Here is a 24,487-nt window from a genome sequence, read left to right as displayed (position 1 = left end):
GTTTAAAAACATTCTGTGGAGTCAGACTGCCTGGATTTGAATCCACCTGGTAGCGGGGGATGTTACTCAACCTCCCTAAGTCATGGTTCCCACATCTGTGAAGTGGGGAAGAGGTAATCCTTATGAAAAACTTTTTGGGGGCGCCTGGCTGGACTCTTGACCTCAGAGTTGGGAGTTCAAACCCCACGTTGGGTGTGGGGATTACTTGAGATCTAATTTTTTTAGTTTTATTTATTTTGAAATAAATAGCTGTGTTGTTAGTGCAGAGCCCAATCAGGGTCTCAAACCCACAAACTGGGAGATTACCACCTGAGCTGAAATCAAGTCGGACACCTATCCAAGCCACCCAGCTCAAAAATCTTTTAAGACATCTTAGGGGCGCCTGGATGGCTCAGTCGGTTAAGCGTCAGACTTTGGCTTAGGTCACGACCTCACGGTGTGTGGATTCGAGCCCCACATCAGGTTCTGTGCGGGCAAGCTTGGGAGCCTGGAGCCTGCTTTGGATTCTGTGTCCCTCTCTGCCCCTCCCCTGCTCTCACACACACTTTCTCTCTCAAAAACAAACATTAAAACTTAAAAAAAAACAAAAAAACAAAAACAGGCATTTTAGGGACGCCTGAGTGGCTCAGTGGGTTGAACATCCAACTTCCATCCAACTTTGGCCTAAGTTATGATCTCACAGTTGCTGAGTTTAAGCTCCTCTGCGGTCTTTAAAAAAAAATTATTGAATAGAACTTAGTTTTTGTAACCTCAACGTGTGAGGCTGAGCGGATGCTGTTCAACCAGTAAATCCCCACATATTTAGCTGCAGTTAAGCTGCTTAAATGGTGCTGGGGGGTGGGGGTGGGATCTTGTCTGTGATACGAATACCTAGATGGGTGGTCCCTGCAGAGTAAACTGTGGGGAGAGACCCACAGCCTTGTGGGATCTCTACCACCTCAAGGTAAGACCTGTACCAGGCCCAAGGTCCATTGTGACCCCCCCACCCCCACCCCATGCCTCAGAGTAATGTTCCCATTTGGGTCATTGGTTGTATTCCAACACTAGGTGTTGGGAAAATCAGGGAAACATGGGCCTCCCCTCCCCTTGCACACACATCCAGTTCCAAACTCAAGGGGCAAAACAGGTTTAAGAGCCTGATGCTCCTTCACGCACCGGTTTCCCTTTGGGTTATCACAGAACTGAGAATACACATTAAGGGCTCAAACACTGCCATGGAGATAAAAAACCAAGGCTCCCTCCCTGGAGAGCTAGACCCACAAGACGAGGTGACCTGACCAGGATGGACTTGAGACAAAGGACGACTTCTCAGACTTGAGAAATCCAAGTTGCAGTAGTGTGGCTTCCTGGTACTGTCCTGACATCTGCCAGCCTTACAGCTCAGCTCTGGCCAGGAACTTCAAGCTACAGGTTGGTCCTCAACTCCCAGCAAAAACCAAAGACCCATTTCTCTGACATCTGGGAAGAGGCCTCTACAGAAATGTGAAAGTTAGAAGAGAAACTTTGACTCAGGCAGGCCTTATCTGGGCACTTAAAGACAGATCACAATTCTGCAGGAGGCAGAAGCCAGGCTGTACCTCCTGGCCACGAGCTCCCTCAGGGTAAAGCTCTTTGGCCTGAACCCCACTCGAGAAAAACACCCAGCAGCCTACCGCAGGGGGCTCGAAGTCCGACGAAGTTGAACCAATCCCTCCCTTCGGGGTGATCACAACCACCAGGCCAAGGTTGGTAAGGCTGCCTTACCAGGGATCAGAAAGCAAGCACAACTCACAGAAGTACTTTCACTACAAAATAATTTATTACAACACACAGCTGCAGCACAAGCCTATGTACAAGCACATACTCCGCTGACAACCCCAACTAGGGGACCCTTTTCTTCTCCCTGGCCTTTCGGACCTCTTCTATCAAATCTTTCAGATACTGTATCTCCTTGGCCAAAGAGTCTGCCCTCTCTTTCAGAGCCTCGTTCTTCTTTTCTAGCTCTTTACACTCGCCAGTGAGGGCCTCTTGCTCCGCCCTCTTCTTCTGGCGGTACCTAGTGGCTGCTGTCTTGTTCTGCTCCATTTTTTTCAGCTTCTTATCCAACTTCTCCACCTTTACTTTTGCTGCCGTTTTCTCTCCAGGAGGATCATAGGGTTTGGGGCGGGCAGAACCACAGAGGGAACATGGAGACAGCTGGCTCTTACTTGGAGAGCCCCTTGAAGTGGAGGGGCTATGCTGGGGGGACCCCAGGTAGGACTCAGGACTCATACAGATGCCACTATCATTATCTGAGGGGGCATCCTCCTCCTTTATGCACTGAGGGATCATGAGAATGTAAGCAGTAGAGTCTGGCTTTCTATCTCCTTCAGAGATATCCACCTCACTGCCTAGCTCTAAACTAAAGGAATGATCTGGAGTGGAGGATAGGGCCCCTGGGGAGAGAGAAAGAGGTTGCAGGAAGGTAAAAGGGGCAACCTGGTCTGTTTTGGGTAAACTTTCTGGGAGATGGCCAATTGGGTTCATGGTCTGGGGGGGCTCCTTATTCGTCTCCTGGACTAGGGGGTCAAAGAGATCACATGTGTCATCCAAAGTGGCCAAAAGCTCATCTGGCATGGTTTCCAGGTCATCTATATTGAACAGAGAATCAAAATCAAACTCCTTCAGATCCATTTTCTCCACCATCCAATCTGTCCCGGAGAAGGCATCCTCTGCAAAAGATTGAAAAGGAGTCAGATACACAAGGCAGCAAGCCCGACGCTCAGGTCCCACCGGCAGGCAAAGGACTCCTACTCACCCTTGCCGTTGTCTGAGGCACTGACCAACCCATCCACAGCCAGCCATTCGGAGGAGCCCGCCTTAGCCTTGTCGCTGGAGAACCCATGAGGTTTGAAGTGCTTGGCCACCTCCAGGTAATCGTCTAAGAGACCTAGGCTTACTTCAGCCCCCAAACCCGACTGGTCGAAGGGGGACATCAAGTCCCCCCCCAACACCTCGCTGCTCAGGAAGCTCATCATCTCGGCCATGTCGCGGGACTTTACTGGAATCGAGGAATGTGCTTGATTCGAAGAGGTCTTTGTCGGTTACAGCAACGCTGCTGCTGGATGCCGTGAAAAGCCTGAAAAGAAACCAGAAACCAAGTCCCACTAGAGACCAGCCGGTCCCAGAACTTCATCTTTTCATCCTGGAGGGAGACTGGCCAAACTAGAATTCCACTCGGCAGCAGAGAATCGGGAACACGTGGCCTCAGAGCCATCGCGTCCACCTTCCTCGCCGCCCGGTCAAGCCGCACAAGATGGACGCCCTCGGGGCTGGGCCGTCCCCCCACCGGCCGCCAGAGGAAGGCGCGCCATCCTCAAGTCCAAATACGGCCTGGACCGCCGGCCCCGCCCACACCCGCCCATGACTCACACCGCGCCACCGCCCTGCCCCGCCGCCATCTTGGCTCCTGCCACGTTTTGCTGGGAGCCGGACGGGGAGGCGCCCCTGAATCGGAGGCCAGGGTCGTCGAGGACTTCTATCCCCGGGGACGGGGCGCGCTCCCCAACCCAGAAGCGTCGGCGTCTCGGGGACACCCAAACAGGGGTCACGCGTCTCGGGCGCTCGTAAAACCGCTTCCCCCTCCGGGACGCCGCCGGCCGCAGGCCGCGCCCAAGCGAGCCGAATGCCCTCGCCGACTCGCGGGAGCACGGCCAGAGCGGCCCGGCCCCGATACTTACGCCATGGCTTAAGCCGCTGGGGGGGTGCCGCTGCAGAGCCTGGTGCTGCTGCCGCCGCTGCAAAGGCCAATGCTGCCGCAGGCACTGCTGCCTCTAATACGCCATGGCGGCCGCGGACCCTGGGGGAGCGGAGGAGGGAGAACGCGCACTTGCAAAGGAGCTCTACATTTATAGGCGGGAGGGAGAGAAATGGCCGCGGCCCGCCGGCCGTGGGTCCTTTATAGACTTTGCCTCTATGAGGACGCATCACAGGGCATATCCTTCCGCCCCGGTCACGTGACCCACGCCCCCTACCCACTCATTTTCGCCCTTCCGACGCCCTACTATCTCCAACCTACGACTTTTATGTCCAGAAGGTAGCTGTGAAAAGAATGTGAATTATTTTTAGAGTCTCAAGAAAGGAAAAGGGCGCACTACTTTACACGGCAACTAAGATCAAAGAGTCACTTTCCCCTCTGGAGCCGAAGAGCGCGGAGGGATTCTTCAGACACACCTCGCTTCCGGTGTTAGCTTCGGAGGCGGGGAGAGAAGTCTTTCTGCCCAAGGAAGGTTTTTATTGTGAGGTTCGAGGCCGCTTGGTTGTCGCGCGAGATGTTGGCGGAGAGCGAGCGTCGAGCTGATTGGTTAGACATGGTGAGTCATGTATATCTCGATTTTCTATTGGCTCTGAGCCCGAGGTGGGAGGGCTTCTCGCTGAGAGAGCCCAGGTCTGAGCGGGAAGGGGCGGAGTGGTGAGTGAGGTTCCCGCTGCTGGAGTCTGTTCTCGGTGGGCCAGTCTCGGTTAATTTCCCGCTGCAGTGGCTTCCGCAACTCTGCGCACACGTAGCGGCCCGTGGCTGCGCCGGCTCCTTCCCCGATCTAGAGCGTTCAATGGTGACGACAGGCCGGAACCCGTGTGGCCCCTTCCTGCCCCCCTCAGTGAATCTCCGAATTAGCATCCAGTTTCAGGCCCTACATGAAATTAGGGGAAAGGAAGTGGCATTTCGTATGCATTTCCACCATATGCAAGGCCTTAAGTAGCTGAAAGGGCAGACGACCTTGGTCGGGATCTCAAATGCTTCATGCCCACCTACCATAAAGGGCCAACTCTGCATCCTTACTGTCAACTCTCAAGTCCAGGCGGGAAGATGCATAATCTATAGCCCAGTTTAAGGTATTTTTACGTACCCAACCTGCTAAACTGTTTGCTATTCTAGTAAAAGTATTCAGTCTATCACAAAGGAACTTCTTTTGGTTTATGCAGCTGTAGTTGCCCCAAGAGATTTTATTAAACTGGTATCTGTCACTGTCAGTTAACGCCCAATTCTGCGACTGCCCGGTGTAACCTAACCACTTCTCAGCAAGTCCCCCTAATGCCGCTAATGAGAGAAGCTTGAAAACCCACGCCCACTTGCGGGGGGCAGGAGGGTTCGTGTGTTTGGAAGCAGCGGTCCAGGGTAGGGCTTGCAGTTTGCTCTCTATCGGGGAGCTGCGAAGAGTGCCAAGAAAGCTCTTCACCATCCTCCAGTCCCCTTCCCCAGTCAGGCCCTGTGGGGGCAGAAACCTTAAGTTTCTGCCTCCATTTCGGGGGGCCGTAGAATTATCTGTAGCAAGGCTGCGAGGTCAAAAAATGTGGGGAGCGCTGTCCTTGTCCGTTCACTGCTTTGATTCAGTCTAGCCCAACGATTTCTTTACAACAGCAAACCGAACTAATGCGATGAGGTGTGTGGCCCAAAGCCACACAGCTTTCCGTGGAGGCAGTATGGGGTAGGGCTTAGAAGACAGATTTTAGAAGCAACTCCAAAAGGATCCTGGCTCTTCCATTTAGTGGCTGAGACATTTTGGTTACGCAAGTTGTCCTTGCTGAGCCAGTTTCCTCTTCTGTGAAATGAGGCTAATGATGAGTATCCTTATGCTTAGAATGAAGTAAGATTATGTATGGAAAGCATTGAGCAAAGTGCTGATAAATGCTCAATAAATGGTTATTACTATTATTAGAACTCAGGTCTTCTGATCCTGACCTCCCAATCCCCACTCCCCATTTTCCTTTTATCATCATCCTGCTTCCTCGGAGGACTACTAGTATTTATTGAGTTGATGAAACCAACAACTGGTACACGTAAAGCATATTGCAAAGTATGGTTTTTGTATTGCTTTGGAGAAATCACAAATGTCAAGATATAAAATCTAGTCTTACGTGCAAAGGCACTTAAGTATCCCTGAACCATTACACAAGTCTTCCAAGGTGTACCGAAGAACCCATGGGGCACGTATCAGAAGACCTGTCAGTGCCTCCTTACAGATGACTAGGCAGGAGGTTGAGAATTAAAGAAAGTAATGTTGCCCCAGTTTTGACACTGCAGAGGTCATTGATGAATGGCTCCAGGGGCAACCTGTCCCATCCATTCTATCATGGAGACCCAGATCAAGCACTTCCGAGGTTCTAGCTGAGAATGGAGAACCAGTACCGCTCCTGTAGGAAAATGTTTCATACCACACACAAGTCAACGCTGTGGGAAAGGAGATTTTTATTTTTTCTTTCCATGCTGTGGAAGGACATCATTTTCCCCAGCTTTACTTTCTCCCTCAAGGAGAATAAAAGATAGCAATTCCCCAGGTCTCAGGGCGAAGCTACTTCTATGTGGACCTAGCCAAGGTGGGACACAAAGACCAGTGACTGATTCCAAATCTACCAGCTGAATGTATCAACTGCTACTGAAGGGCAGGCAAGTGACTGGAAGGCAAGTTGTGGACTTGGCCTCAGGGACCAAGAATTTAAAGACTACAAGGTGATCTGAACGAAAAGGTAAACACGCTGGACTCCACCTCGGAACCCACATCTGGGGGGGGCACCCGGGTGGGTCAGTTGGTTAAGTATGTGACTTCAGCTCAGGTCGTGATCTCACAGCCCAGGAGTTCAAGCCCCGCATAGGGCTCTCTGCTGTCAGCGCTGAGCCCACTTCAGATCCTCTGTCCCTGCTTCTGCTCTCTCAAAAATAAATTAAAAAAAAAACAAAAAACAAAAAACTCACCTAGTATTTTGGCCACTGAGAACCAGCAGTGTCTAAAAGGGCCACAGCCTAACAGATCGAGTCTTAAGTGTCCCTTACCATTGTCTTTGGCCTGGACCTTTAGCAGAAAGAGCAGAGTACTAAGAAACCCTGTGAACACAAGTTTCCAGGCAAGGTCACAGCCTCAAGGAAGACAGACTACGGCAGAGGACTCCAACACAATGCAGGTTTTCCCTACTTACAGAACCCCCGCTGGGGCCTCTCCAGGAAATTGTGATCATGAAGCTAATTCCTTGTCAAAACCATGGGAGTTCTCAAGTTGGAGTACAAGGGAGCAAAATCAGCTAATCTGGGATGTGAACAGGGAGACCAGCAGGGGCCGAGACCCAGGAGGAAAGACCATAGGCCTCGACACAGCTTTTCCAAACGTTAACTTTGATCATTTATTTGAAGGGGGAAAACAGTCATGACAAAGCATATCATAAAAATACTGTTATCCTGAACTCATTTTTCAGGAAGGGGCACCAGGGAAAAAATCAAAATATACTCTGGAATGGATTATGCTTTTGAGACAATGAGTATATTTTTAAGCATTAGGCTAACTCTGTGGTTTGCTAACATAAATGGTGCAAAAAAATTTCCAGAGAAGTAGGAGCTGGTGCCATGACTTCAGGCAAAGGTGGGAGTTACTGGGTACATAGGCAGGAGAGTGGTGGGGAAAGGCACGACGTCCTTCCCCAAAGATTAAAACAATCGGGAGGGGGTGCAGAATGTTGTCCTCTTCCATCCAAGAACCTCAACACACTGGACAATCTTCCACGTTTTACAAGGCTTGCCCAGTCTCAGTCACCAAACCCACTAGGACCAGGGCCAAGAATTTCCACTGCTTCTTGTTCTGAGGACTTCCAGGTGGTTCTTGCTTGTGAAATGGGAAAGCCACGGTTTTTGGTTTTGTGAAACACAGTTAAGAGACAGAGATGCCCTTGTGTTGCTCTTTAAGAAAAGAGATAAAACCAAATGGCAGTTACACTTGGCTTTGATAATCTGGGCTTAAGTCTTTAAAATCTTTTGTTTCTTTCCAGCTCTCCTTCCAATGCTTTACATGCAATTTGGTCAGAGATGCCAGCTTGAGAAAACTAGACTCTATAATACATTGGGAAAACCGACTGCTTTACCTCAATGAAGACTAACCCACTCTTTTGCAGCCTCCCCTCTCCTTTCCCTCTAATGGATCCGAGAAGCGAGCTCCGTGCTCCGGAACCACCAAGGTCAGGCTCCACCCCATCCCCTCCAGGCCAGTCACCGAGGGCAGCACTCAGGCACAGAGATTTCCTTTAAGCCCTAATTTGACTCTGATGAACAGCCAGGGTAGAGAATCTCTCTCAGGGTTCCGGGCTTTTTATGTTTCATTCTCTCTCAGGAGCTTCATACAAATGAAAGAGCTGTGCCACTTTAAGGAACCTCTGCATACATAGAGAGGAGCAGGAAATTTTTCCCAATAGAGTCGAGGTTAACCCTAGTTCACCCTCCTAACCCATGACAAGAAGCGGGCAGGACCGTCTACCCTAAATTCAAAGGTAGTTGAGGGTTCAATGCTATTTAGAGTCATTTCATGCTGCTGTCGTTGGGAAAGAACGAGACAGCTGTGGAGAGCTTCACCAGAATCTCACCGATGGAGAGGTAGGAAGAATAGAAAAAATAATAAAAGTTGATGGGAGAACGAAATACTGGATGGGCAGATCAGAAACAATTATTACTGGCTTCTTGCCACGGACAGGACAAAAGCACAACACAAGACGCACAGACGTCGTGTATTAAACACTCCTCCCCACCCTCAGGATACTTTGCAATATACACAGCGCAGTTTTAGCAGCTGAAATAAGAGGGGGCGGAGCAAGCTGCACCGCCCCCTCCCCCCCCCCCCCCCCCGTGTTTTATCCACGAACTCTCTCCCTAGGTAGCACCAGTCTCCCCAGGAGCGGGCTGAGACAGGGCGGGGAAGAGGTCAGCGCAAGTCTGCTCGCCCTTCGACGGTGCCTGGGGGGCTCGGCACGCACGGCTCTCACGTTCCTGTGGCAGAAGCTGGGGAAGGAAGGGCTGGCTTTGGGCCGGTTCCTGCTCTGAGGCAGCATCCTAGAGGGGCGGGGCCTGATGGGGGAGAAACTCCGTCACCAAGCCTCGACTGGTGACTGGATTTTCCAGTTAGTGTTCAGACACCTGTCAACCTCCCCCAAGGCTGTGTCCTCGAAGGCTTCGTCCTAATTGGCAACAAGCAAGGAAGGGGCTGAACACTGAACAACAGCACTTGTGCAGGGGGGGGCGGTGCCCCGGCAGGCAGCCCCTTCCCTCCCTCGTCCTCCTCCTGTCCTCCTGCCACTCCGCTCTCGCAGCTGATCTGGACCAGCCAAAGGGGAGGTCTAGACACCAGGCACACGCACCCTCCCCAGGCCCCCCTCACCACCTCCAGCTCCCCCGCGGCACCCTCACAGATGGCCACTAAAAAACACAATCTCCAGGCAACTTTGCATCCAGTTTATCTTGAGCCTCACTCCTGCGTGGGTCAGTAACCGTGTTCCCAGGAGGGACCTTCTCAGCACTTAGGAATCTGAGCTGGTCAGGACGTGGGGGGCATGGGCTGCTTCTCCAGGAACCTGGGTCAAGAGCCAGCTCTTCTCCCGGTTTTAACCCCAGAAATTCTAAATAGCGTCTGAGCGCTCACTCTGCAGAGCTCAGCTCGGAAACGTGCCGATCAGAACTCTTCGGTGACATTCAACTCAAAGGCAACATCTTGACGGGGCAGATATGCTCCAGGGAGAAAAGCAAAACAGAAGGCGTGAACAAGAGGAACAGACAGAGGGACACTGGAAAGAAAACAGGCCAAAGGGCAGACAGGAGCAGAAAACCTGGGCCAAATTGCAAAACAGCAGCTCAGGTCAGGCCAGTGCTTCACCTTCTCAATTCATTCCAGAAAAGTCAGCCTGGAGCAAGGGGGCGGGGAGGAGTAGGAGCACAGTGTTTGGTAACAAAAATAGAAAGGGCTGGGTGAGAAAAGAGGCAAAGAGATGGCATTCTAATCAGCATGAAGTGACCGGGGCGATGACCAGCAAGATAGGAGGCACCTAGGGACCCTGTGAGGCACCAGCTGTGCAGCCACGTGTTTCTAACGGAGAAGCCAGGGTCTGACCGCCTGACGTCCACTTTGGCCTTCACCTGCCCTACGTGTGCAGCAGCACCTCCGGCTCAGACAAGGAGCAATAGAGCGTATATCCCAATTCATCTATTTCTTCAGGAGTGAGCTCTGCAAACAAGTTCACCTTGGGGTTCAGGGCACTGGGCAGGACTCCGGCCTCTAGGTAGCTGATGAGTCCCCTCAAGGCCTGCAAGAATCGGTCGGCCAACATATCTGGAGACCAGTCAGCCTCCTCCTGGGCCAAGTGGAGGATGACGTTGGTGAGCTGGCTGGCAGTGAGGTGGCCCAGAGCCGGAGTGGACTTGCATATGGCCTTGAGGATCTTGAGGCACAGAGATCGGCAGCCCGAGTCGGCCTGGTCCAGAGCCCGCAGGCGTGCCGTCTCTGCGGGCCGCAGGCTCAGCCGCCACAGGTTGTCATACTGGGCCAGCCGGTGTGGTCTGGCTACCAAGACGGTGTCGCCGAGGGTCACCGACGGCAGGAAGTCGATGACGAGATGCTTGTCGCGCTCATACTGCACTTCCAAAGTCAGGGCTTCTGGGGGTGGTGCCGGTCGGATCACGTAGTCCAAGAGGGACCCTATGGCTGGCCAGTTGATGGAGCCAGCCACTACCTTCTCAAATGTGTCTGCCACCGTCTTGGGGGAAAGGTAGCCCCCTACTACGCAGCGGTCCCAGTAGCTGCTACCACGAGGAAAATACTCCGGGTTCTCACGGCGAACCAGGCAGAAGCCGGGGACATTCATGATGGTGTCCTCACCAGGGATACACGACCACAGGTTCTGCTCCAGCACCAGGGGCACGATGAGTTGGATGTGGTCAGCTGTCACCACCTGTTGGAGCACAATTAAAAAGGTTTTGAGGGATTTAATCTGCTCAAGAGAGAACTTTCCCCAAACACAGGTCCCACCATCTTGTATTCCCCCATCAATAAAGGAAACGACGAATTGGTTCAGAGCAAGGATTTGAACCCCGGTCTGTCAGAATAAGAAAAAGAAAAAAGAAAAACAAAACAACAAAAAAACAGAAAGGGTTAAGGAAGACACAACAAGGGCTACGGCAGCAGGTGGACTTCAGAAACAGTAAGACCTAAGACTTCAGTCTTTCTGGCACGCCTGGGACACCGATCTTCTGTACCAAGAGCACTCTTGAGAAACGGCTTTTTTTGTTTTAAATGTTTTACTATTTTTTTTTGAGACAGAGCGTGAAGAGCGCTCATGCGCACATAAGCCGGGGAGGGGTGGCAGGGGTGGGGCGCGGGAGACAGAGGATCCGAAGCAGGCTCCGCGCTGTCAGCACAGAGCCCGACTCGGGGCTCGAATTCACGAACTGTGAGACCGTGACTTGAGCCGAAGTCCGACGCTCAACTGACTGAGCCCCCCAAGCGCCCCCGGAAAAGCATCCTGGTCAGCACCCGACCCTACCCTTCGTGAGAACCACCTTGGTACCTGCAGGTCGTCATAGAGGCTGCCACTCAGGTACATGTCCCGGAGCGGCATGTCCGGCAACTTGGCCCGCAGGAAGCTCCGGAGCTCGGCACATATGTCCACGGCAGCTTGCTTGGCCCGAGCCTGCTCACCAGCAGGGATGGCCGCCCGGTTCCGGTAGTAAGTAAGAAGTTTCTCCTGCAGGGACATGCGGAGCCGTGACTTCTTCAAGTCTACCTGGCCCTTCCTGGCCAATGGCTTGGGCCGGGGCGGGCAGAATGTATCTGCCAAGGCAAGAGAGAGAGGCACATGAGCTCTTCCCGCGCTCGCTCAGTCCACAGCTGCCTCGGCCCCGGAAAGGAGGGCCTGGCACGAAAGTGCGAGCGCGGTGCCTGGCACACGGGCGCTCAACAAAGGTCTGCTGAAAGCGGGGGGCGGTACTGAGCACCCAGAGAGAGGCCCCGGAGGGGCGGGGGCCTTGTCCTCACCTGCGTCAAAGGCTGAGGAGTCTGTGGGAAGGGTCTGCAGGGACCGGCTCAGGCCTGTCTTCATTTCTTTGTTCAGCAGTCGGGGTGAGCCCATCCAGTTCGGTTCTTCCCAGCTCCTCTTCCCTGAATGGCTCAGGCGGGTGGGGCTGGTAGGGGCACTGATCGCCCTATCGTACATCTGAAATAGCAGAGGCCGCGGCATAGGAAGCTTCCTATCTGTTTCCCTTCTTCTCAGCAGCTCTGCCCTAGGGGGTTCGACTACTATTTTTCAATAACTTTAGTTTTACTCTAGATTATGGAACACTGTGCTCCGTGCAGAGAATCTCGGGAAATACTAAATGATGCAAACAAGAAACAGATCTACCGTAAGGACACAACACAGACACGACTGTTAATATTTTGGTCTGGCTCCTGCTGGGAAGTATGTAGGTATATACTTAGGATCCTACTCTACGTATACTTGCGAAACTGGAAAACTGGATTTTTTTCACTCATCCTTTTTATTATCTCCCCGCTGTCACTGAAAACGAACCCAGTGGTCAACACTATGTACCTTTTCTGACTATTCAGCATTGTACCTTATGAACGTACCATAATGTTGAACACGGATTCATTTATTTAACGGATATTTACCGAGTGGCTCCTACGTGCCAGGTGTTGTTCTAGGTGCACAGAGTCAAGCAGTAAAACACAGAGACCCAATCCCTGCCCGCACGAGTCTGCAGTGCAGTGGAAGGATACAGGCAATATGTAATAAACAGGTTAAATGTGACGTACGCAGTCAGAGATAGATGTTAAGAAAAATAAAGTAGAAAAGGGAAATAGAAAGTGGGTATGTGGTGGGAGTGTTGCTATTTCAAATCGGGGAGTTAAGGAAGGGCATTTTGGTTATTTGTAGTTGTTAACTCACTGGGATAGACTTATTTGTATTGCCACCGATTTCTTCAGGGCGGAGTCCTAGAAGTAGACTTGCTGAGTTCTCCTATGGGCTCATCTAACAATGTCAGATTTCCAGGTTATGCCCCCATTAGCAGTATCCGAGGCTCATTCGAGGTCAGCTCCACTTTACAGAGGTAGCCTCATCCGCCTCCCCCACCCCTGGCCCTGGCTGCGCCCACTTACCCGCTTAACTGCCAGTGTGGCGATGCCCAGCATGGCTGCTCCGCCCACCCCCAGCACCAGCCGGGCATTGGAGAGCACGAAATCAATGGCCGTGCCGATGCCATTGTCATCCTTCTTGCCTTTGCGCTCACCAGAGCCTGCCATCTCTCACCTGAGGACGAAGTCAGAACACAGCCATCACCACCTGGGACTCAAGAGCCACCCCTCCTCCCTCCCCCATCAGGCCACGCCGCAGTAGGGACAGGGCATTCTATGAATTCCAGCAACCCAAATCCTCCCGCCTCTAGCCTGCATGCTCTAGGGTCAAGGGAGAGATACCACGCCCCATGACATATCTGCATATGCGGGGGGTGGGGGGGGGGCGGCGAGAATGGATCACGCTCATTGTGAACAAAATCTCTCCACCAATCTACTGAGGTTGTAGAAAGAGAAAGCCTTAGCTCAGTGTCCATCAATCCCTTCTTATATTATATTATATTATATTATATTATATTATATTATATTATATTATATTACCCTACCATGCACTTCAACCCTCTCCCTCTCCCTTCCCACCACGGTAGCATAGATTGTTTTGATCCTTTGGCTACCACTGCCTGTAAGGTGAGACCTGAGAAGGTCTAACCTAATAGACTAGGTTAGCAGACACTCATCCAGTCCCATGGCGTCACTTCACACATAGGGAGGTGACCTGCCAGAGGTCCCAGAGACAGGGAGTGGCAGAGTCACCTCCACAACTCAGGATTCCAGCTCCTAATAGGCTGCTTTTCCTACCATCATGTTTACCCTTTACCCACACCAAACTTTCCCACTCTACTTTCTGCAAAAAAAATAAACCGTTAAAAAAATAATAATAACATGGATCAGACTACTGCACACGGAGACATAACCTCAAGTCCACACATGAGAAAGGTCCAAAGGGAAAAATAACTCTGTGGACACTCCCACTTGACAAATGCTTTGCTTCTTGGGGAAAGTGTTCGGGTGGCGGGGGGGCACAAGGTGAGGCTGGCACGGTGACACTGAGTGTAAACCCCGAGGACGCTGTAGGCTTGGCTGTTAACTGGGAAAACACACACACACACACACACACACACACACACACACACACACACACACACCCACCTACCCATCTACCCAAATGCACTTGAAAAATGAACTAAAAAGGAGCTCATGGGCTCAAGACCAAAGAGGCGGCCTCTCGTACAGAGCTCCGGCAAGGGGAGCACACACTTGCTCCCTGGCAACAATGAAGTCATCCTGACTGAAGTTCCCCGCGTCCCCACATAAGCCCGTGAGAACCATGGGTCCGACACAGAGGAAGGATGGCAAAGCAGTGCAGATCTGAGCGCTGCTCTTACCACTGCTGCTCTCCGACCTCCCGCGTCCAGCACCCCAGATATTACACAGGGAAAGCCAGCTGTGCACCACTCGGGGTCCCAACATGCCCAGGATAGAGACAGGATCCCTGGGTGCATCTTCCAGTGTAAGTAACCTTCTACTTCCTTCCTTCCTTCCTTCCTTCCTTCCTTCCTTCCTTCCTTCCTTCCTTCCTTCCTCCCTCCCTCCCTCCCTCCCTCTTTCTTTGTCTCTTTCTTTCTTTCTTTCTTTCCTTTCTTTTTTAAATGTTTAGTTTTGAGACAGAGACAGAGCATGAATGGGGAAAGGGCAGAGAACGAGGGAGACACAGAATCAGAAGCAGGCTCCAGGCTCTGAGCTGTCAGCACAGAGCCCGACACGGGGCTCGAACCCATGAACCGCAAGATCATGACATAAGCCAAAGTCAGACGCTCAACCGACTGAGCCACCCAGACGCCCCAGTAACCTTCTTTCTAATACCGCTACAACTAGGTATTGCTGGCTTCACCTCTCCTGGCCCTTGCCTCTATCCTCCCCCCCCCCCCCCGGAAGGGAAGGGAAGGGAAGGGAAGGGAAGGGAAGGGAAGGGAAGGGAAGGGAAGGGAAGGGAAAACGTTTCTGACTCTACTACTTCCAGCAACTGAGTTAACTAAGAGTCATTGTCAAGTCCAAAAATATTTTTCCCTAACCAGAGTTCACAACTTTGGTGGCACTTTTCTCTACCTTTTCCAGTCAACAGAAGCTTCGGGCTTAGGGACATAATGGGAGACTACTTGGCCAAATGAAATACGTTCCCACTTGCACAGAGCAAGCAAGGCCAATGGGAAGAGTTAAACTATACATTACAGGTGGGGTCAGGGAAGAACACTACTCATCGTCCCTCCAGTGGCCACTAAGACAGAGATGGCACAGATCAAACTTGGCCAAAGCAGAGTAATTCAATCAGGACAGAGTAGAACTTTACACACATGTGTTCCCCACACATAACAATGACCAGTGTTTTCTTTTTATTTAGTTAGTTTTTGAGAAAGAGAGCAAGAAAGGGGCAGAGAGAGGAGACACAGAATCCCAAGCAGACTCCGCGCTATCAGTGCAGAGCCCGACGTGGGGCTCAATCCCACAAACTGGAAGATCAAGACTTGAGCCCAGACCAAGAGTTGGACGCTTAACTGACTGAGCCACCCACACACCCATTTTCTTTCTTTTAAACAAAAGAACCTTTACTGATATGTTTATAATAGAAACACTGGATGCAGGCACCTCCTTGAACGTGAGGCAGCAGGACCAGAAGGGGATGTCCTCCACCCAAGTGAAAGCCAGAAGGAGCCTCCCTGGGCCATTTAACCCAGGGCCCATCTGATGACTGGTAAGAACGAAGCAGTGATGTGGCATAACAGAAAAGAGCCTGAGTTCTCAAGCCGGAAACTCTGAGGACGAGTACTTGCCTTTGAGCCCTGACTTATTAGCTGAGTGACCTCCCTAAGTTACTTAACCACCCCAGCTACGAAAAGGGGATAACTACCTCCGCGTAGCCTGAATCAGAAGGTTGTAGTGAGGAAAAAACATCTACAACAATACTGAATGTGAACACTTTATAAACTGGAAGAGTACCCCACAAGTACGAGCTATCGTGAAGTCTTTTACGATTTCCATTCACAGGACAAAAGGTCACCTTCCAGAAGGCAGGCAGCAATCCAGACTGTCCTCTCAGTTACATCCTACCTTCTGAGATAGAGCTAAGAAATGGCCTCTAAAGCTCACACTGATGCTCTTCCACACTTCAGACCCAGACCATTAAGTTGGCAGCTTGTGAGAAGGCTCTCCCTTGTCTAGTGCCGTGTGCTCCCCCCATCTGTGGACCAGGTGATGCCACCGGTGACCAGGGAGAAGAGAGAATGTCCATGAGCTTCAACAGCGAGATAAAAGCTCTTGTTCTAAAACCTAACTTGTTTCAGTCGAGACTGCTTATCTACCGTACACTGTCTACTCCGGTTCTGTGGCTTAGCCTGCCTATTAGGACACAAGAATCCACCTGGCATGATGGGGAAGGGGGAGGGGGGTGGGGGGTGGGGGAGCCTGGCTCCTCAGTGCCATCAAGGAAGAGAACTGTTGGTTACTGGGTTTAGAGTTTCAGTTTTTCAAGATGAAAACGTTTTGGAGATCTGTTATGCAACAATGTGAATATTCTTTTTTTTTTTTTAAGTTTATTTATTTTGAGAGAGAGAGAGCGAGCACATGCCCATGAGCAGGGAAGGGACAGAGAGAGGGAGAGACAGTCCCAAGCAGGCTCCACACAGTCGGCACGGAGCCCAACGTGAGGCCTGATCCCAGGAACCGCGAGACCGTGACCGGAGCTGAGATCGAGAGTCAGATGCTTAACCAACTGAGCCCCGCGAGTGCCCCAACGGTGTGAATACTCTTACTGCCACTGAGCTCTACACTAAAAACTAATGAAAACGTTTTTTAAAAAGAAGAGGACAAAGAAGGAGGAGGAGCACTGACATGGCAGGCAGGGCTGGGGATGGAAGGTCTCAGCGCCGGTGACATTTCCGGGCCAGTTATTTAACCTGTCGCCCCAGGTACAAAAACGGGAACGGACATACTCATGGCCCCGATGGAGCGGGGATGAGGCGTAACGGTGGCCCTGCAGCTTTGGAGGCAGACCGCACAGAACCGTGAAAATTTCAACTTCTCTTACTTGAGAAAGCCACAGGACTTCAACATGTCTGGCTCGAGCGCACACGAGGCCAACTGACACTCGCTGAGTCACCGTGCCGGGCACGTTACACGTGTTAATTCCCGAATCCTTACGCCGCCACCGTGGGGTCGCAGTGTTACCTCCAACGTACAGATGAGGAAGCAGAGGCGGAGGTTAAGTCACTGGCCCAAGGTTATCGTGTCGGTAAGCTGCGCGGCCAGAATCCGAACCCAGAGCTCGTCTGCCGGAGAGTAGTGCAGAGGAGTCCTAAGGCCTGCCACCCCGCCTCGTTCACATCTTAGGAGCCAGAAGACCTTAACCTTCTTGGAGGCATTTTGGCACATTCACTGCCGTGTCCCCAGGGCCAGCGCTGTTGACACATAGATCGCATCGTATCTGTGGCACAAATAAGCCGTTAACCCTATGGGGGGGGTGGATTTCTGGTTTTTTGAGGAGGTGGTGAAGGCAATCTGTAACCCAACTCACAGGGAAAACAGATGGACACAGAGACTCAGTAACGATTTCTCGATTTCTCTTTCGGATCCGCTACCCTTCGCGGCGCAGGCAGGCTCCCGCGGGCATCAACCCTCCCCTGGCCCTCCCCTGCCGAAGGCAAGGCGAGTCTGCAGTCAACCTAAGTGGCCGAGAAGAACCGAAAGCCGTTACATAAGGCTCCCCGCTCCCCCCGCCCACTTTCCCCCTCTATGGAAAGCAGCACCCTCGCCCAGCCGGCAAGCCTTATACCCCAGTTATCCTTCGTTTTTCTCTTTCTGCCTCCAGCCTCAGCCAACTGGCCACCGAGCCCCGCTGCCGCGCACACTACGGAAGCGCAGCTGCCCCACCACCCCAGTCGCTCAGGGTCGTCCGGCCGGACTTGCTGCCTCCGCTCTCTCGTCAGCAGCTTGTTCTCCACACGGCCACCGCCACGATCCCTCTTCTGTGCCATTCCCCTGCTTTCCAGAGCTGTGACCGTCCCCCTCCTATCGGATGTCACAATCTCTTCGCCAGGGGGGTCGGTCTCCTTGCAGACTCGGCCCGGCCTCAACTCCCGCCACTCGCCTCACAGGCGTGCTGTGCCCGCCACAGCAGACTCGAGTTTCCAGACTACCGTTCCCACCGCCATATTTGCCCGTTCCTGGCTGTCTGCATGGCAAGCTTCTACTTCTCATTTGAGGCGGACCTCAAACGGCCCTTTTCTATAGCCACCTATGACCCCCCCCACCACCTCCCTCCTCAGGCAGAATTACGTCCTCGTCCCCATCTCTAAGCTCTTTATGTGACCCCCTGGCACAGAGTTGCTCCCACTGGAATTACTTTCCGTTCATCTCCACATCAGACCAAGTCCCTCGATGAACCGTATCGTTCACCTTTATCCCAGAGCCTGCCGGAACATGCCAGGGCCATAGAAGGCCCTCTGGAAAAGTTGCCGAACTAAATATAATCACTAGGTTATAGAGGGACTTCTTGTTAACACTGGTATCAGGAGTAAACAGAGCTAACCTACTGCCTACTAAGCACCATTCCAAGTGCTGTGTGTGCGCAGTCTCATTGGATTCTCAAAATGACTGCACAAAGTAGGTACTGTTCTCTCCATTACAAATGAGGAGATGGGAGCTTGGAAAAGTCTAGTGATCTGCCCTAAGTCCCACCGCTATTAGCACCAGAGCCAGGATTTGAACCCAGACACGGTCCCTTGAAGTCCACACACACTATGCTTGCTTTGTAGGCCGTGTTGTAACAGAATATAGTCATGTCTGGGGAATGTGATCTTGACCCATAAGGTAACGCAATCCACTGAGAGTGAGCCAGCCTGGAACTGAGCTCTAATACTTTTAACCAGGATCTTCTGTAACATTTTCAGAAGTAAAATGTTCCAGGAAATAAAATGGTGATAATAATTTTATTCTGGCGGGCCTTGAAACGCAAGGCCTATTTTTTCTCAATAAGGAAACCTACTTCTATTAATGTCTCTAATTCCTCCAATGATTTCTAATGACTGAAAGACTATGGTCACTGAAAAGAAACTGTCCCCTCTCCTGGCCCCCTGCATCAAAAAGAAAAAAGAAAAAGAAAGAAAGAAACCTATAGGATTAAGTGTCTACCTACCTGAGACTGCTTACTGCATCTGTGAGGTAGGGATGGGAAAGAGCAGGAGTGTCTATGAAGACACCTTTGAACTCTTTCCCTTGGAATTAGGAGGAGAGGGGAAAGAAGGGGATCCTAAATAATCCCCCCCAATTTGCTGTGGAGGAAGACCAGGCCCTTTTCCAGCTGCCTCTCCCGGGCCTCAGGATCCTCTAGCTTCTGGTTTTTCCGGAACTCACGGCGGATGGAGGCAAGATAGAAGTCTCGATCAGTGTAGCGAAGCTCTCGACCCTGGCGCAGCAGGGCCCGGTACAGACTGAGCACCGCCTCTCGGCTCCATGGGGCCATGGGGGACTGGCGGGGGCTGGGCGTCAAGCTATAAACAGAAGGGAAAAAACAGAAGCCTAGAATCAGAATTAACGATAGAAGGGTCTATATAGAGACTATCTAAAACTCAGGGGTTCTTAATCTGGGTCTCAGAGATCCCAAGGTCACATCATGACTTAGTGGCAGGGCTAGAAGTAGACCCCAGCCTCCCAGTGTCCTCTCTGGGAAAGTACAGGTTATGCTGAAGGGCCAGGGCTTGAATCCTGGCTCTGCCGTTTACCGGCCATATGATTCCGGGCAACGTACTTAACCCTTCTGAGCATCAGGTTCCTCAGTGGTAAAAAAAAAAAAAAAAAATGCAGATGACATTATATGTTAAAGAGTACCTACCACATGGGGTTATTTTGAGAACTGCATGAGATAATGCACATATAGCATCTCTAATAGAATTCCACTACGAGGGGTGGTCTAGAGTGGTTGAAGGCAAGGACTCTCAGCCACACTTGAATCCTGGCACCACCGCTTATGCAGTGATTACCCTGGCAAGTTTCTTAACCTCTCTGCGCTAACCTCAGTTCTCCATTTGTACAATGAGGAGCAAGACTGTATTCTGTCCATTCGGTTGGTACGAGGATTAAATGACTTAATGTATGTAAGTGGGTCTAGAATAGTGCTTGGCACCTACAAAGAAGCACGCTATCACGGCCGGCTATTACTAGTGGCCCCCAGCCCAATAAATAGATTTAGTTTTGCGTGAACCGCCACCATCTGCCTTCAGTAACAATGAACCTTTACACAAATACGGAGTGTCATTTATAAAATGCTTTGTCATCCATTACATTTAAATGAAGAAACCTAGGAGGTGGTCAGGGGTCCTAACGTTGACAGTGAACACTTACGGAGGGTTTACTATGTATCAGGCATGTTTCAGGCACATTCCACAGAATAACGCGTCTCATTCTGTCAACGACCCCAGCGTCCTCATCCCCATTTTAAGTGGGGGAAACTGAAGCTCCCACAGGGAAGTAACTTGCCCACAGGCACATAGCTGGAAAGGGGGGCTGCATTCCTGCCCCCAACTCTGCCTGCCTCTGTAAGGACAATTACCATTCGCTGGGGCCTTACCACGTAGGCCAGGGGTGCTCTACAAACTTTCCCAGCACAGCGCTTGGCACATATAAGGGCCTCAAAAAATAAGTCGGATGAAAGAAGCAAAGTCCCTATGTGGGAGACATGATCACCCCTATTTCAAAAAATAAAGAAATGAGATCGAATGGGGGAGGTACTTGGTAAAAAGATCTGAACTTTGGGCCCGAAGTCAGTTAGCCATCTGCGTCCGGCCTCACCAACTTTCTGCGCGAGCTCGAGCAAAGCCACTGTCCCTGTCCTTTTTTCCTCAACTGTAGAAGAGCTCCCCTCGGCCCCAAGGGCCTCCCGGAATGGGAGAGATGAACCCAGAAACTCAACAGGAAAAGTGCTTTATGAGGTTGGAGGCGATTGTCACGCGAGGGCTGTTACAAGGTCGATCGGCGATTGGGCGACTGAGCCCTGGTCGGTCCCCAGTTCCTGCCTCGACCCTAGGGGCCGGGCCGAGGCGGGATGGGGAGGGCCCGGGCTGGGGCAGGCCGGCTCGGGGGCGCCCCGGGAGGCCTCCGGAGGCTGGGGCGCGGCCACCGAGCGGCCTCCCGGGAGGAAACTAGAGCGGTCTGGGCGAGACCCCCGCTGGCCGGGTTGGGGTGGGGGGCGCCAGCGCGGCCCTGCGCAGAGGCTCGGCGAGCCCCGGGCCCCGGCTCCTCCCCGCACTCACCCGCGGACTGCGCGCGCTACCACTCCTCGCGATTCGCCTCTCGCCGGGTACCTTTCCCGGGGTCACCCACCAACATGGCCCCTTCACTTCCGGGACACGACCTTGCGCACGGAGCTGAGGGGAGGGACTGAAGGGAGCGTGGGGGCGGGCGGAGGCGGAAGGACTTCCGTTCTTCGCGGCCGAGGCCTCTCTCGGGGCGGGGCCAGGAGCCTCGTCGGGCCACGCCCCCTCAGGCGGGCTCGGTCCCGCCTCCGTGCGTGACGTCCCCCAGGGACCGGTCCGCCGAGGCCGTTCGGGCCCCGCCCACCCGGAGAGCGAGCGCGCCGTGGGCGGGAGTGGGGCGGCAGACTGGCACCCGGGTGGCCTCGCCGTCCAGCGACCGGGCTGTGTCGGGCCGACCCCCACCTGCTGCCAGCCTCGTAACCTGTCAGGCGGTCAGGTCAGACCCCAGCACCGACTGCCGATCTCGGGCTGGGGCCGTGGGGACACCTGGGGAAGTCTGACACTACTACTATTCTCTGTCATGGCTTTCAAAGCTCCTCGAGTCCCATTTTTCTCAGATCGCTTTCTTTTCACCCCTCGGGGCTCTTCCTGCTCCCCGGGCCCTTCGGCTCGCGGCAAACTCCTACCCTTGAAGGTCCACCGCAGTTGTTCCCTCCGGACGTCTTTTCCAACACCTTCCTCCTCGGGCGTCCACCACAGGCGCCTCCTTTGGGCCGCACAGAAATGTCTGCACACTGCTGTTGGGGCTCCTAACCCTTTCAACAACAAATCGTATTTACTGGCACCAGTTATTTGCCGGGCACTGCTGTTTAATGTACCCGTTTGCTTCTCTGTCTCTCACCAGATCTGGGGGCGCGACCCACACCTTCTGGAATCCGTGAGGCCCCTGCCCGCAGCGTGTCCAGGTGCCAAGCGAAGCCAAGGAGCGTTGGGAGTCAGGCCCCTGGGGACCCCCGGTTCCAGTTGCACCACTGAAGGACTTCTGCCCTCTGGCAAGTTTCCTAACCTCCGCCTGGGGCTGTTGTGGGGACTAACGGGGCATCCAGCAGGAGGGGGTGGGCGTTGAGGAGCAGTTACCATCCACTCATTGATTCACGCATCCAGTCCTCCTCAGGGGTCTCTAACGTGCAGGGCACTGCCACCGGTGTTGCAGGGAACAGAAGGATCAAGTTGTGTCATCTAGTGGGGGCTGACGCAGGTGGTGAGGCGAGCTGGGAGCCCTCCTGCAGGTGGAAGGATGGAGGGAAGGGAGTGTGGTGGGAGGGAGGGCGTTGCTCTTTTACACGGAGTGGGCGACATGCGGATCTTCTCCTTTTTGGTGGCTGTGGACACCATTCCGTGCCACCTTCTCGGCCTTCAACGCCTTTGCTTCGGCTTCGGCTTTAGGAGGAGCCGGGGTTTTCCTCTTCCGTTTCTGCTCCGTCTTGGTGAAAAGGGTCCCTCCCTGAATTCCACTGTCGCAGGGTCGGTCTGGCTTGAGCAGAACCAAATGCACCAAGCGCTAAAGCAGGGAGGTTGTTGGGAAGCTGTTGCAGGACCCCAGGGGAGACAGGGGCTCAAACCAGGGGAGGCGGCAGTGGAGGGAGGAAGTGGTCAGATCCTGGAAGTCTTTGGAGCTGGAGCCACTGCTCACGTAGGGTGTGAGAGAGAAGGGTCACCGAGGCTTCCGGCTTCTGCCTGAGCAACTACCCTGCTGCCTCCCTGCTCCACTCAGTTAGGAGCATGTTCCGCGTGTTCCAGAAGAAGGCTGTTTTCCAGAGGCCTAAGGTCTCCACTCAGATGAGGGAAGACTTCCCTGTGACATGGGGAGCCCCGCAGCACTGAGGGACGGTGAGCCCTAGGGCTTCCGGGAAAGGGAGGGCCCAGTTGGGGGCCTCAAGGAGGGAGGCTTAAGACTTAGGACCAATGGTGGTGTGGAGCCTGGGCTCTTAGGCTGGGGCTGGATCCCCCAGGGCTGGAGGAAGAAACTCAGCAATTCTCTCCCTCACGCTCCAGTGCAGCGGCCCCAGCACTTACAGCCGCCTTTATGAAGCGCCTCTGGTGTGCCAGCCATTTGGACTGACTACTTTGCAAACATTGTATTATGTCCAGGCCCAACGGCCCTGCTTGGTAGGCATCGTTATCCCCATCTTACAGATGAGAAATCCAAGACTGAGAGAGGTTTGCTAATTTCTCTGATACTGAGCCAGGCAGCTGGGAAGCTCGCGGTGGAACGCATATCTGTCTTACACCAAAACGTGTGTTCTTTCCACTCTTCCAGGCTGCCCTACTTTGCTCGATAAAGAAATAATTTTGTGACCCAAATAAATCTATTTGGTGACATTTCCAGCTGGAAGACTAGGTGACCTTTCGTATCCCTCCTGACCCTCCTGCTCTATAGAATATTATTTTTAGGACGGAAGGGGGGAGGCCCCCGGGGGGCCTGCCTTTCAGATCAGCTTCCCCAGACTCTTCTGGGTCTTTTCTTTACTTCCAGACTCAGAGCACTCATTCCTGTTTTCAGTGCTCCCGTGAGACAATGGCGGGGGGAGGGGGGGTTGGAGAAGCGAGGCAGGCACACATCCATGGTGCCTTTGTAGGTCTGAGACCCCTGGCAAGGAGCACTGCCCCAAATGTCAGGGCTCTGCCGGGTGGATGGGACAAAGGGTCCTCTGGGATCTCTAAGATATTGCAGCTTTGACCTAACTCCCAGTCGCACATCTGGATGTTGGCAAATGGTGTGTTATGGGGTCACGGATGGAGGGCAAGAGGGAAGCCCTTGTTCATCAGAGCCGTGACTCGCACCAATAGTAGACATTTCATTGCGGAGTGAATGGATGAAGGGATATTTTCTAGAAAGGTAGAGGGACTGGGAGAGAGAGACCATTTCCCCAAGTCAGGTCAGTCAAGTCTAGTTGCCTTTGAAAGGGGCAGTGGGGCGGCGACGGGCATGGGGCAAGTGATTGAAGCTTTGCGTGTCTTACTTTCCCCATCTGTGAGCGGGAGATAGAGATAAAGAGCTGCCTCCTTGGGCTGTTGAGGGTTAAATGTGAGAGGGCATGCAAGGCGTCATCGGGAGCCTGACACCCGGTGAGCACACAGTAAGTGGTGGCTTGTATTATCATGAGGTGCCGGTGTCTCTCTCTCTCGTGAGTGGACAGGGACGTGGGAATATCACAAACAGACTTTGGAAACCCAGGACACCAGTTCCAGGGCAGGAATTCGGGGAGTCTCAAGCTAGGGCCCTCCAGCCCTAGAAAGCCTCCGTGGCCAAGGGTCCGGGCCCCAGAGGGCTAAGGCAGGATACAGGAACAA

The 24,487-nt window shown here is 52.9% G+C and overlaps 3 protein-coding genes across 6 annotated transcripts; all 3 read right to left on the bottom strand.

Moving 5' to 3' along the window:
• Positions 1–1,776: 1,776 nt before the first annotated feature.
• ATF4 (activating transcription factor 4) lies at positions 1,777–3,898 on the bottom strand. Its single transcript, XM_047066564.1, has 3 exons — positions 3,699–3,898; positions 2,777–3,097; positions 1,777–2,690 (listed from the first exon to the last, which is right to left on the bottom strand). Exons 2-3 carry the CDS (start codon positions 3,003–3,005, stop codon positions 1,861–1,863), a joined length of 1,059 nt encoding a protein of 352 aa, XP_046922520.1. The 5' UTR covers positions 3,006–3,097; positions 3,699–3,898; the 3' UTR covers positions 1,777–1,860.
• A 3,208-nt stretch (positions 3,899–7,106) lies between these two features.
• LOC124501349 (mitochondrial dynamics protein MID51) lies at positions 7,107–19,374 on the bottom strand. Of its 4 annotated transcripts, none has more exons than XM_047065440.1 (5): positions 19,296–19,374; positions 12,915–13,065; positions 11,793–11,970; positions 11,326–11,588; positions 7,107–10,710 (listed from the first exon to the last, which is right to left on the bottom strand). In XM_047065440.1, exons 2-5 carry the CDS (start codon positions 13,056–13,058, stop codon positions 9,904–9,906), a joined length of 1,392 nt encoding a protein of 463 aa, XP_046921396.1. In that variant the 5' UTR covers positions 13,059–13,065; positions 19,296–19,374; the 3' UTR covers positions 7,107–9,903. The 4 variants fall into 4 exon arrangements, with proteins under 4 accessions (XP_046921396.1, XP_046921392.1, XP_046921395.1 ...); XM_047065436.1 differs by lacking the exon at positions 19,296–19,374 and adding an exon at positions 19,078–19,164; XM_047065439.1 differs by lacking the exon at positions 19,296–19,374 and adding an exon at positions 17,112–17,195.
• Positions 19,191–21,318, bottom strand: LOC124501350 (MIEF1 upstream open reading frame protein). Its single transcript, XM_047065441.1, has 2 exons — positions 21,191–21,318; positions 19,191–19,432 (listed from the first exon to the last, which is right to left on the bottom strand). Exon 2 carries the CDS (start codon positions 19,402–19,404, stop codon positions 19,192–19,194), a length of 213 nt encoding a protein of 70 aa, XP_046921397.1. The 5' UTR covers positions 19,405–19,432; positions 21,191–21,318; the 3' UTR covers position 19,191.
• Between the last annotated feature and the right edge of the window lie 3,169 nt (positions 21,319–24,487).

The sequence above is a fragment of the Lynx rufus genome, unplaced genomic scaffold, assembly GCF_022079265.1.
Source record: "Lynx rufus isolate CCGP_SWC_20201006 ecotype Redwood Valley unplaced genomic scaffold, mLynRuf1.p SCAF_7, whole genome shotgun sequence".
Classification (NCBI taxonomy): domain Eukaryota; kingdom Metazoa; phylum Chordata; class Mammalia; order Carnivora; family Felidae; genus Lynx; species Lynx rufus.
This window is presented reverse-complemented; position numbering and strand designations above follow the sequence as displayed.